The 13,568-nt window shown below is 38.8% G+C and overlaps 1 protein-coding gene across 3 annotated transcripts in view; it reads left to right on the forward strand.

Annotated features, from left to right (window-relative positions):
- Positions 1–13,568, forward strand: part of LOC138745470 (tetraspanin-3-like) — a 437,564-nt gene that overhangs the window by 199,821 nt on the left and 224,175 nt on the right. For all 3 annotated transcript variants that reach the window (XM_069902530.1, XM_069902529.1, XM_069902532.1), the window contains exon 10: positions 6,366–6,563. In XM_069902530.1, the coding sequence (XP_069758631.1) occupies positions 6,366–6,563 (198 nt within the window). The remainder of the gene's footprint in view (positions 1–6,365; positions 6,564–13,568) is intronic.

Genomic DNA, 13,568 nt, shown 5'->3' on the forward strand with positions numbered 1-13,568 from the left:
GAGCTCACTTTGGTTTTAATTGTTTGTTGCACGATTCAGTAGAGTGAATGATGGTGTGGAGGGAGAGAGTGTTTTTTTGGCTAGTCCCATGTAATCTAACTGGAGCTCACTTTGGTTTTAATTGTTTGTTGCAAGATTCAGTAGAGTGAATGATGGTGTGGAGGGAGAGAGTGTTTTTTTGGCTAGTCCCATGTAATCGAACTGGAGCTCACTTTGGTTTTAATTGTTTGTTGCGCGATTCAGTAGAGTGAATGATGGTGTGGAGGGAGAGAGTGTTTTTTTGGCTAGTCCCATGTAATCTAACTGTGGTTCCTGCTGCTGGGCATCATGAAAGGTGATTTTTTAAAAAATCAAAATCAGGAGTTCACATTGAAACAGTGAAGTTGCTGAACAATGCATAGAATGTTTGTGTAAATCTGATGTTTCAATGGTTACAAAAATGTTCTGCAATATTTGCTGACTTTTATAAACCTAATTCCCTCCACCTTATACTTTGATACTCCCTGCATTTCACCATATGTTGAAACAAACCTAAGCTGCATTTCAGTCTCCCAGGGACTGAATATAAAATAAATTTTAGAATTCATCTGGCACCCATGCCTTGGTTGACTTTACTCGACAAGTGTGGTTTGAAATTGGGCCTGCAGGCTTCTGCTAGTGATATCTTTGCTCAGTGGATAGGACTTTGACTGAATACTTTTGCTATCCTGTTGATGTTGACAGTATTCTCCCATTAACCAACTTGTATTGCATTGCTCACCGATAAACAGCATTAAACATTTAGACATGCAATTTGCTCTCAAAACTGACAGAATACTGTTTATTGTTTCTTGACCCATAACTCAATAATTTCATAATTGATTGGATGTGCAAAAAATATTAATGAAACAGTGAAATCTATACATTCTCATAAATTTTCTCTGTTTGCATAAAGCAATTTATATGAAACCAGTTTAATTTGACAGGGTCATTTGGGACTCTGTCTCTTGTGTTCTCTCTCTCTCTCTCTCTCAATGTAAAATTGTTAAATCTGAAATTTTCTTATTAAATTGAGTTGCTGTGTTTTAGTTAAAAATCAATACTGATCAATTGTTTTGTAGGAAACAAAGCACCCTAAGATTAAAGATATAGAATCCAAATTCGAACTGTACACTGTCTGCAGTACATCTTCAATGTGATCAAACTTTAAAAAAAAAATACTTTTTGCTAATTTTCATAAGTTGAGCAATTGAATTGGGTCAAAGACCATTCATCGGAACTGGAAAAGTGTAGGGGTGTATCGAGCAAAGGGAATGTTTATGATGCATCAAGAAACCAATTGCTTTTAAAATAAAAAATTTAAAAAAAAAAATTAAAAAAAAAAAAAGAAACCAATTGCTTTTGAGCTTTCTAGTAGTTGAGGTCAGCTAGAGGAAGAGGAAACCGTTGTACTGTAAGAGGCAGAACTTGTGCTCAAAATATGGATAAAGAAAATCTGAGTTAATACCATCAATAAACATGATAGGGCTGATAGTTTATATACTTTTGCTGTGTACTTAATTTCCTACTGATTTTTCTGACAGCAAATTATCTAATCTTATTTAATATTTTGTTTTAAAAATATTGCTCCTGCGTTTCATATTCTCATAAATAACGTAACCTGCTTAATATCTGTTACTTTAAATTCACTGCAGTTGTGGAATAAAATAAATTTGAATTAACACAACTTTCAATAAAAGAGGTCAAATTTTTTTAAAATTAAATTTTGGACATCCAGCACGGCATCAGGGCCCTTTCAGTCCACGAGCCTGGGCTGCCCAATTGACCTACAGCTCCCCTGTATGTTTTGAAGGATGGGAGGAAACTGGAGTCTCCAGAAGAAACCCATGCAGACATGGGAGAACGTACAAACTCCTTATAGACAGTGTGTGATTTGAACCCCAGTTGCTGGGACTGATGTGCAAACCGCTACGATAGCATTTCCGCCCCTTGTATCGTTTTATTTGTTATTTTGTTTTGGTGAATTATTGAGATTTTTAGGGCCAAATGCATAGCCAGTCTTGTACAAAGCAGGCTCCTTATCTTGACGAAAGAAATGGAGCTAAACTATTGGATGTGTGGGGGAAAAAAATTAAGCTTTATACCTGATAGATTCCGATGAGCTTCAGATGAACAGCAAATTAACAAAGATCAAATTGTTGTTTAGTTTCCAAAATTGCAGGGATTTTGTTCCTTAGCAATCGTGATCAATAAGGGAATACAATGCGAGGTCAAGTTTCAAGTATTACGCAGCTGAGGAGAATGTGGAACTATTGATTGGGGTTAAGGATGACCATGTGGAGGCAGAGAGATGGCCCTGGAGGAGCAGGTTCATGTGTACTTTAATAAGCATGTAGGGTTTCATACAGTAAACTATTGTATTTCAAATTAAACCCAGTTCTATTTTTCCTCTTTGCATTTTAGTGCATCGCAAATATCAGCATTCTTAACATGTTTGTGTTTCCTTTGTGTTAAATTATTAAATAGCTATTACATCCACTAGCTAGTACTGGAACAAGAATCTCTGCTTTATTCTGAAATATCTGCCAAGCCTGGATAGAGTCAACTGGGGATAAATACTGGCACTGCACTGACATTACCATCTTGCACTAATTCAGGATGACCCCTACTTGTGGCTAATGGAGGGTTGAATTCAGCATTTAGCTTACAGTTGTATCCTCCTTCCTCTGCCTTGATTGACAGTTATTGAACAGTAACAAACAAGTGGTGTCAAGGCTGTTTGGGAGCTGGGAGACAGAAGATGACCTTTCCATTAGCCAAATGGCACCTTGATCTGTGCATTTGGATTGGGTTACATACACATAATTTTCTGGGTTTTAAAAAAAATCTTGGTTAAACCGATTTTAATGTGGAACACAACACAGCAAATTACTGATTTTTATACTATTTGAACCTTCTCTCAAAAACGTCATGTTTTGTGGAGCACTTTTTAAGCAAAGTTTCCTTTATTTTCCATGTACCAGGTGTATTTGAGGATGGGCATTTTATTCGGTATACCAGCAGTGATGTTAATATTGGTCAGGAGACTGCAAAGATAATTTTCTCCCCAATAAAGTTATGCCCTAGTCCATGTGAGTCAACATTTCATCTCGATGCCTCTAACAAGTAGTTTTGAATCAACTGTTGTGGGTTTTTTTCATGAGTAACTCTGCAAATTAAACCAGCGGGTTATTGCTTGGTGAAGATTGGGAATAAGTGTAGATCAGCAAATAAGAATGTTATTTGTGATTTTGATTAAATTCCAGTTAGAACACAAGCCACGGACTTTTACATAACCCTAAAATGTAGGGAGGGTAAGGCAGGTATTTTGGAATTGTGCAGCAGAGATGTTTCATCAGGCCAGTGAGGTGAGGCAGGGATGGTGCTAAGTGATGTTTGCTGAGATGGAAATAGTTTCTCAATATGACAGTTCGGCGGGCAGCAACCTCCTTGGAAGAAGACCGCAGAGCCCACCTCACTGACAAAAGACAAAGGAGGAAAAACCCAACCCCAACCAACCAATTTTCCCTTGCAACCATTGCAACCGTGCCTGCCTGTCCCGCGTCGGACTTGTCAGTCACCAACGAGCCTGCAGCAGACGTAGACATACCCCTCCTTAAATCTTCGTCTGCGAAGCCAAGCCAAAGAAGAAAGAATACACTGCCTTTGAAGAAGACCGCAGAGCCCACCTCACTGACAAAAGACAAAGGAGGAAAAACCCAACACCCAACCCCAACCCACCCATTTTCCCTCGCAACCGCGCCTGCCTGTCCCGCATCGGACCTGTCAGTCACCAACGAGCCTGCAGCAGACGTGGACCTACCCCTCCATCAACCTTCATCCGCGAAGCCAAGCCAAAGAAAGAAGGAGAAGAATGATTGTCTGATGGCTGGTCTGTAGCTCATGCCAGGGTCAAACTTGGCATTGAGGCCATTCACAGATTTAGTTGCAAAGTCACAGAGTGACAATGTTCTGAACCATGGGAACAAATTCTAAAAGGTTACCTTTTTTAAATAAATGCTTTGGAACTTAAACCCTTGAATGCTGAATTAAATTTTTTTTTTCTTTTTACTCTTCCTATACTGTAGCTGGTTAGTTACAGGGTATGATTCTTTGGGTGTCGGTTAACTTCTGGCCCCTTATCAAAATGGCAGTTCTGTTTTTTGAGCTGATGCAAAGACATTATCTGGTGGATTGAATATTGCTGGATGAAATGATGAGTCAATATACAAGGTAGAGATCGAGAATTTGGTTGGGCGGTACCAAAAGAGTAATCTTATTCTAAATTTCACCCGGATCAAAAAGCTTATTGTTGATTTTAGAAATGAGGCCAAGAAACCACTCTCATATCCTTATTTGATGGGTCGAAGGAGGAGAGGATTAGTTTCTGGGGTATATAAATTAGGAGACTTCTCCTGGTGCTAGCACATCAGGGCAACCATGAATAAAGCACACCAATGCCTCTACTTTCTAAAAGTCAGGAATTTTGGCATGCTGTCAAACATCTATGGGTGCACTGTGGAAAATGTACTGATTGGTTGCATTGCAGCTTGGTTTGATTATTTGAGTACCTAGGAACAAAGAAGTCTGCAGAAGATGATAAACGTTATTATGTCCATGAAATTCTCCCCGTAGCTTGGAAAACATTCTCAATGAACTCACTGGAAATTATTCACATGGACAATGGCTCCCATCTCCCATCTATTTAAAACATCGATGTGAGGTACTGTCTCAAGAAGACAACCAACATCATAAAAGATCCTCCTCACCTGGACACAACCTCTTCTATATGCTACCTTTTGGAGTCCATTACCTTGAGTTTCAAGAATAGTTTGTAACATCTATCAGGGTTTTCTACACTAATCATAAAATATTACCTTGAGCTATTGTCAAGATTTATTATTTATATATCTTTGTATTTATTAACTTTTTTAATTTTAATGTGAAGTAATGTCTTTTTTTAAAACTGAGTACCTGTTTGGCTGCAGCAAACATGACATGACAATAAACTCATTTCTCAAATGAAATGTATGCTCGAGCACTTTAGCTCCTGACATTTGTTTCTGGAAAACTTGAGTAATTTAAATTGTCCTCATTTGCTAGCTGTGTGTCTTAGCTTGGCTCATTCCAAAGTCGTAGTGAAAAAGAATTTGCAGCTTAAATGGCTCTCCAGAGTGTACAATAGGGAAATGAAGAATAGAGAGGTGCCTTAATTTGGATACAATATTAAACTGAGGTTTTGCCTATTCATTCTGATGTACAGGCATATTAAAAAAATCCTGTGACAGTTCATGTCCATGAAATTCTCCCCGTAGCTTGGAAAACATTCTCAATGAACTCACTGGAAATTATTCACATGGACAAGCAACTATTATTTACCTGCAGCAAGTTCATTGTTAATTATAAACTTGAAGGTATTTCTATACCACTTAAGATCTCACAAACAAGCAAGTTTATTCTTTTGATTCAACCATGAAATGTCAATTATATGTTGAGGAAATGTTGTGTTTTATGGAAGGTGCACTTTTTAAAATGTCAGTATTATTCAAAGCTTTTATCCAAGATTGAATGCCTCAGTAAAAATAGAGTTGAAGTCAAAGACAATTTTAAACTTCAACTGAAAAGAGTCTCTTTGGGCTAACCTATTGCTTAAGATCTTCATAAACCTATGTATAAAGGTTCTTAACACTTTAATACTTATCCAGTTCAGAATTCAAGTTTAAGGATCTGGACTATTGCAGAGTATCTTGATCACTGGCCTGACAGTAAAGTCACCCAAAAAGTTTTGCACATGTTGTTGATTCCACATACATTTCACTGATCTATGGATCATTCCTTGATCATTCTAAACCCTGCTCATTTTAGCACATTGCCTGAGCATTTATGTTTTTGAGTACCCACCATATTTTGTTCCATTGTTTCTGTCCACGCAATCTCCTGTTTCTATTTGATGATATGGGCTTTTGCAGGTTCCATGATTTCTGCTCTTGTACACGAGGGGCTGTTTGAAAGTCGATTGGCTTTTGCTATTTTCCTTTTCTTTCTTGCTGGGTTAGTAACTGACTTGGTTGTTTTAGGTTGTGGAGTGGGAAATCTTTGAGATCAGTCTTCTCAATATTGATTGATAAACAGAATGCTGAGAATTCGATTGGTATTTCAATTTGACGCGTTTCAACATAATCAAAGCAAAGCAATTAGCCTGAGGAACCTATAAAACGTATCAATCATTTTGCAGGTGCCTTCTTTTGCTGTTGATATACGAGTTAGCTCTAACTTTGAAATAGTATGAGATCACTTGTGTAATTGCACTGTGTCATAGAACAGCCCTCTTCATTTTTTTACTGCAGCCTGTTTCGACTGAGAAGGCCTCACTGAACTCTGTTGTGGAGAAGAACACAGTTGAGAAAAGTCCAACCAAAGGCCGACAGCCCCGAAAGGTTGATTTGAGGGCACGCTACTGGGCATTTCTCTTCGATAACCTTCGCCGAGCAGTGGATGAAATTTATGTCACTTGTGAGTCAGACCAGAGTGTGGTGGAGTGCAAGGTATGATTTTTTTCCCCCCCTACATTGTTATTTCTTGTTTGATCATTTTGCTCTTCTACATGTTCTTATCAAGCAAAAACAAATTTTAATTGTTATTTTGGAAGTATGTCATTGGGTTAATGTTCCTCTGTGAAATTGAATATACACTTCATAAAGGACTGACAGTGGTTTGTCAATCATTTTGCACATAAGTTGCTGTAATTTAGGTACAAAATAGTATCTGTGATCAATCTGTTTCTGGCTGTTTCAATTAAATCTGGATAAGAAATTAAAGCAGAACTAATTTTTGCAATTAAAATATTGTGTTTCTAGGTTGGTATATTAAAAACAATCACAGAAAGAAAGAGGAAGAGCAGCAGACTGCTAGAATTTAACATCTTTGAAATAAGTTAACTCTTGATTGTCCTTGCTTTTGGGCTCCATTTTAATTTTTAACAGTTACTTTCTCCAAGAGACATTTGTGCTTTTAGCACATTAAAATGCCTGAATCCTTATTTACATCTGCAGCTTTAAGAAGTTGCATTATCTATCAACCACGTACAGCTCCTAGAACGCTTCCACCAGCGTTGTCTCCGCTCCATCCTCAACATTCATTGGAGCGACTTCATCCCTAACGTCGAAGTACTCGAGATGGCAGAGGCCGACAGCATCGAGTCCACGCTGCTGAAGATCCAACTGCGCTGGGTGGGTCACGTCTCCAGAATGGAGGACCATCGCCTCCCCAAGATCGTGTTCTATGGCGAGCTCTCCACTGGCCATCGTGTCAGAGGTGCACCAAAGAAGAGGTACAAGGACTGCCTAAAGAAAGCTCTTGGTGCCTGCCCCATTGACCACCGCCAGTGGGCTGATCTCGCCTCCAACCGTGCATCTTGGCGCCTCACAGTTCGGCGGGCAGCAACCTCCTTTGAAGAAGACCGCAGAGCCCACCTCACTGACAAAAGACAAAGGAGGAAAAACCCAACCCACCAATTTTCCGCTGCAACCGTGTCTGCCTGTCCCGCATCGGACTCGTCAGCCACAAACGAGCCTGCAGCTGACGTGGACTTTTTACCCCCTCAATAAATCTTCGTCCGCGAAGCCAAGCCAAAGAAGGAAGAAGAGAATTACCTGCAGCAGTCGAGATGTTCCTTCATTCTTGTTATTTTCCTTTTGATGGTGTAACATAATTTGATTTTTATGTATGAAGAGTATGCAATTACTTCGCCCTCACTATTTTTAAGTTGACTACATGCGAGACCCAACTTACTGGTGGTCATGCAGTGATTATTTACAATAGATGGCAGTATTGAGGCTTGCTTTTCTGCGTGGACATTCTTTGGTTTCCTGCTTAATGTCTGAATTGGGCTTTTAACCCTTACAGGCAGGCAACATTCCTGCATTCATGTCTGATTATAAAGTGAGATTGATGAGCAATTTTAAACCAGCACATGGGTGGCATGTAATTCCCTGGTGCATTTTTTGAGTACTTTGTTTTCATTAAAAACTATTTTCACACTCTTGTTAATTCATCTTCTAAATAGTTATAATTTTCGGGGCACTTTAAGCTGCAGCCATCACTGAACATCTGGGGATTAGTTAGCTTCGTGGTTTTCAAACTTTTTCTTTTCACCCATATCCCACCTTAAGTAATCCTTATGCCAGAGGTGCTCTGTGATTAGTAAGGGATTGCTTAAGGTGGGATATGGGTGGGAAAAAAAGTTTGAAAACCGCAGTTTTAATTGTACCTCATTGACATGATATGTGCACAGTTTCATAACTCCAAAGGAAAATATTTCAATAACAATTGGGTCAAGAGCAGAAGTTCTCAACCTTTTTTCTCCACTCACATCCCACCTTAAGCAATCCCTTACTAATCAAAGAGCACCGATGGCATAGGTGAGTGGAAAGAAAGTTTGAAAACCATTGAGTCAGCTGAATAAGATCAATTTTGTAATCAAGCAAGTTAGATTGTGCAGAACTGAGGAAAAAAGCTGCTGTGAAGTTTTAAAATGTAAGCATTCCAAGTGAACCTCATCATAAACTGTTTAGTGACTGTTGTCTCATCATCAGAAAGTTATGGGTTGTCGCCTCATCTATAAATGTTGAACACATGTGGTTTGACAATTCTCGTTGATAAATTGCAGCTAGTTGTTGGAGGTGCCATTCTTTTGGATAGACGTTTTAAATTCTGTCCTCTGTCTGCATGTTTAATAAGAAATTGAATTTAGTGGGATGAATTATAGAATAGCAAGAACTTATCTGATTGTCTTTGTCAACATTTTTTCTTCATCCAACCTCAGTATAGACTGTTAAAGTGAACATTCAACTAATTTTCTGAATACAATGTTAACAAGTATGTTCATCTACAGAACAGACAATGAGAAAATAATAATTTGTGCTTTTTGAACATTCTAAGAGCAACCTAATATACTAGCTATATAAACATTCAATTTATTAATAATTTGGAAACATTTTTTTATATAGAATTTTTTTTTTAGTCCTTGTATGTTGTGGGGGGGGGGTTAGTTTGAATTAAGTTAGGTTACTGATGTTGTATTGTAATTATATTACTTTATTTTTTTTTAAATGTAATTTTTCTTTTTATTCCTGTGATAAAATCTTTAAAGTTTAAAAAGAAAATAATTTAGAAACATTTAAATTTTAATTTAGATGTTCAGCATGGTAACAGGCCCTTAGGGCCATGAGCCCACACCACCCAAACACACCCAGGTATGTTTTGAACGGTTGGAGGAAACCCACGAAGGCACGGGCAGAAGGTACAAACTCCAGCTGCTGGTACTATAACAGCGTGGAGCTAACTGCAACACCCCAATATTTCTTTATAGTTTTGTACTGTAAAATTTTGTCCAGGTTCTTAAGCGAAATTGGTGAAAAATCTGATGGTAAGTTCATAACTATCTAAAATACATCTGGCTGAGTCTGATTGGAATGAATCACTAAAGTGAACATGTTGATTGATTGAGAATTTAACCATTTTGCCTGGAGACAGCAATGTGATGGCTACTATAATTAAAGCAAACAAAACTTTTCTCTTGCCCAAGCAAAGTGTTGAATTTTACTTTTTCCCTTGATTGCACGGAGAACCACATCGGTTAATTTTTTGTAGATGTGAGATTAGTTAGCAAATCTCTTCGAGCGACAGTAGTATTCTTTTCTTTGAAATCAGAACGTTCAGGGTCATTATCCTACTCCACGCAACTTCAATAAGTAGGGATGCTTCTGGCTCTAAATTCTATGGCTTGACGTCCCACGAAATCCTTTGAACTGGTGGGTTTCAGCATCTCATTGAATTTGTTGTGGAAGCCTATAAACCTGTGTTTGTAGCATTAATAACCCTTTCAGCTGGCTTCGAGCCCTGTTTGCATCTTGGCATCAGACTGATATTCTTTCCACAATTTGCAGAGTATGAGATAATTGTTTGAGTAATAGATTGAAATCACATAAATTGTACAGCATTGATATCTGCCGATATTCCAGCTATTTGTTACAAAGCATAAATCTGCTCTGAAGATGTAAGTATTCTGGGAGGTTACAATGATCTTTATGTTTTTGTTTAATTTGGACAGATATGTACATGGTCTATTTTGCTTTTTAATAGAAGGCATGAATAATTATTGATTGCAGTATAATTCTGTCAATCAGTATAATATCTGGTGTTCAGTTGACAGGGGCTCTGGTGTCTGGATGTGGTTGAAAGTGCAGATGGGAGAATTGTGGTTAGGTGGTAGATGGGTTAGTTTGTGTAAGAAGATCAGCTGTTTTGTACATTTTTCTTTGCGAGCTGTGGATGGTGCCTTGGGCTATACAAAAGCATTTGCTGTTAATGGTTCAAAATCCACAAATTTAAACCACAAAATGCATTCACTGTGACGCTCCAGGCTAATGGATCCAACGATAAACGACAATGAAAGCCTTTCAGGATGCAGAACGATTTCTCTCACATGGCTCGGTTACCCTGAAGGGTTCATAAACACACTCTGTAGTAATAACTACAAGTGAAGTGTTTGATGTCAAGCAGGTCATTTTCTACCAGCAGTGTTCTCTGCTTTTCCTGGCTGTTCTATCTGTTTGTGGAATGACAAGTGTACGAATGTTACAATTACATTTTACTTGCTGTGTATCACCAATTAATCAGTCTGGTGTAGAAGGTAAAATGTCAAAGAATGGGACAGAATTACGTTCCTTGGAATTGACCAAACCACAGTCATCGGTTTGAAGTCAAGGAAAATACTTATTTATACAGACACAAGTTATGAAGTAATCTGATAGTCTTCTTCTTTGGCTTGGCTTCGCGGACGAAGATTTATGGAGGGGGTAAAAGTCCACGTCAGCTGCAGGCTCGTTTGTGGCTGACAAGTCCGATGCGGGACAGGCAGACACAGTTGCAGCGGTTGCAGGGGAAAATTGGTGGGTTGGGGTTGGGTGTTGGGTTTTTCCTCCTTTGCCTTTTGTCAGTGAGGTGGGCTCTGCGGTCTTCTTCAAAGGAGGTTGCTGCCCGCCAAACTGTGAGGCGCCAAGATGCACGGTTTGAGGCGAGATCAGCCCACTGGCGGTGGTCAATGGGGCAGGCACCTGCCACAATCTGATAGTATGCTTATTATAAAAGTGGTGCAAGATAGGGTTCCATTGAATTTGTTGCTCAAAAGGAAGTCATGGTTGCTGTGGTGGGGGGGGGAAGTAAGTTGAACAAAGTTTAAAGTGGTTTCATTTGAACAATGGCTTTAAGTTTGTGAATTTCTCAGCATATTGTGCCCTTTAGGGTATGAAGAAGATGGATATCAATCAGCTGGATCCCAACTGTCATATTTTGGGTTACAAGGTAGAGAATTCTAGGCTGATTCTCCATTGTGGTGGTGAGCGATATTTGGAGGTGCCAAGCATAGGATGAGATGACCAAGTTCAACTTTATTGTCATCTGATTGTACATGTGCGACCTGATGAAACAGTGCATCTCCGACCATAGAGCACACACAGACACATAATATACGTTACACACAAACAAATGTATACATAGCAATCCAAAATAAATGTATATTTATCAAAGTCCCGTCTGCTCTGTTGGGATGGCATAGATTTTTTTTTTAAACCAAAAATGGTCTTTATTCACAACATGTTATTTACCAAAGGAAAACTGTTCCAAGTCGCTTAGTTTCTTATCCATACATTTCCATCCTTGTACATTGATACTTAATTTCTATTTACACCATTACCACCACTGTGGCATCTGGTTGTTACTTCTCCCCCACCCACAGCACCAAGAGCATCTCTCACCTGATGACCAGGTTCTTCCCTGTTATTGAGAGGGAGCGTTGTGCCCACCGACCCAAATACTGGAGGACCTTTGTGATTCACCCCAACCAATTTTTGATGCACACTTTGGCCATCCAAACCAGATCCCCCAACACCTACAGGTAGTCAGATCTGATTGTGAAGGGGACGATGGAGCAGTCAGATCAGTTACTGAAGAGCATTCCCTTGCTCTTTTTCTGGTTTATCCTGGTGCCTGATGCTGACTCAAAATGGCCACAGATGCTGATTAAGTCTGTGGACCGATCATGTGCCGAGCAGAAGACTGCGACGTCATCCATGTACTGGGAGGCCTTGACCTCAATGCCTCTGCTGCCTGGCAACGTCAATCCCCTTATACCCTTTTACTTCCTGATCGATTCAGCAAAGTGCTCTATGCAGCATACAAATAAGGCTGGAGAGAGCAGGCAGCCCTGCCTGACTCTAGACTTAATGGGTGTGGAATGCTCCATAGCATTGTTTCAAAGAGGAGCACTGGAGTCCTGTTCAGTGACCTGGCCATTATTTATCCCTCACTCAACAGTTCTTAAACATATTATCTTGCTGTTATATTCTTCCAACTTGTCATTATCTGCCAAATTAGATACCGAATTTTTTTCAATAGTGATTACATTTCACTAATGGTTGTAAAGCTTTTTGTGATATCTTGACAGATTTGTAAAAAGACAAGGATCTGCTGTTAAGTAAACGTCGTCTTGCATTTCTAAAAAGCTGTCATTAAAACAAAGCTAAAACATTTAATTTTTAATTAGGGTTTAATGTTCATAGTTCTGCCAATTGACTTGGCTCGGATTGAGATTTGGTCTGGCAAGAGCTCCACCCACACTGATTTGATGAAGGGTTCTGTCCTGAAACGTCGAAGATTCTTTTTCTCCAACTGAAGTTGCTCGATTCGCTGAGTTTCTCCAGCAGATTTTCTATTTCTCCAGATTTCTGCATTTTCTAGTCTCCACACTCCGGTTGGTCTCAAATTACTCTCAAGAGACCAATTTCGCAAGTAAAAATGGCTCTTGTCAGTTTGAAACTATGAATGAAGACCTATGTCTCGATTATCATTGTTTCTGTTCCCTGTTTTGAAGTAAAGGATGAATGCAGGTTTGCCAGCAGGCTGGAGCATCAAATGATCGTAGGATGACCTGAAGGACCTGAGGTAGTCATTGTCTCCCAGTTGAGAGGGTTAACGATGGACATGTTTGATGAGACGCAAGACTAACTCCTTTTTTTAAATTATTTATTATTTTTCACACTATGAACTATATCAACCAAAATATGTATAAACGTTTCTCATTAAATTTAAACAGTGGTCTTTTCTCCCTTTTTTTTTCCCCCTTTCCCTCTCACCCCTCTACCCACCCCCCTCCAAAACCCATAAATATTCAACATATGCAATACAATAAAACCATAAAACAATATCTTCACACAAAGGAAAATAAGCAAGAAAAATACATCATCTATTTATTACACACTGAATCTAGTCGTTTTGTCTTCTTATCAGTATCATTCTCATTGTAGGGGATGAAGGTCGTAGTCATGTTCCATGTATGGTTCCCAAATTTGTTCAAACATTGTGACTTTATTTTTTAAATTATATGTTATTTTTTTCCAATGGAATACATTTATTCATTTCCATGTACCATTGCTGTATACTCAGGCTCTCTTCCATTTGCCAAGTTGATATTATACATTTTTTTGCTATCG

This window comes from Narcine bancroftii, chromosome 11, assembly GCF_036971445.1.
Source record: "Narcine bancroftii isolate sNarBan1 chromosome 11, sNarBan1.hap1, whole genome shotgun sequence".
Lineage (NCBI taxonomy): Eukaryota > Metazoa > Chordata > Chondrichthyes > Torpediniformes > Narcinidae > Narcine > Narcine bancroftii.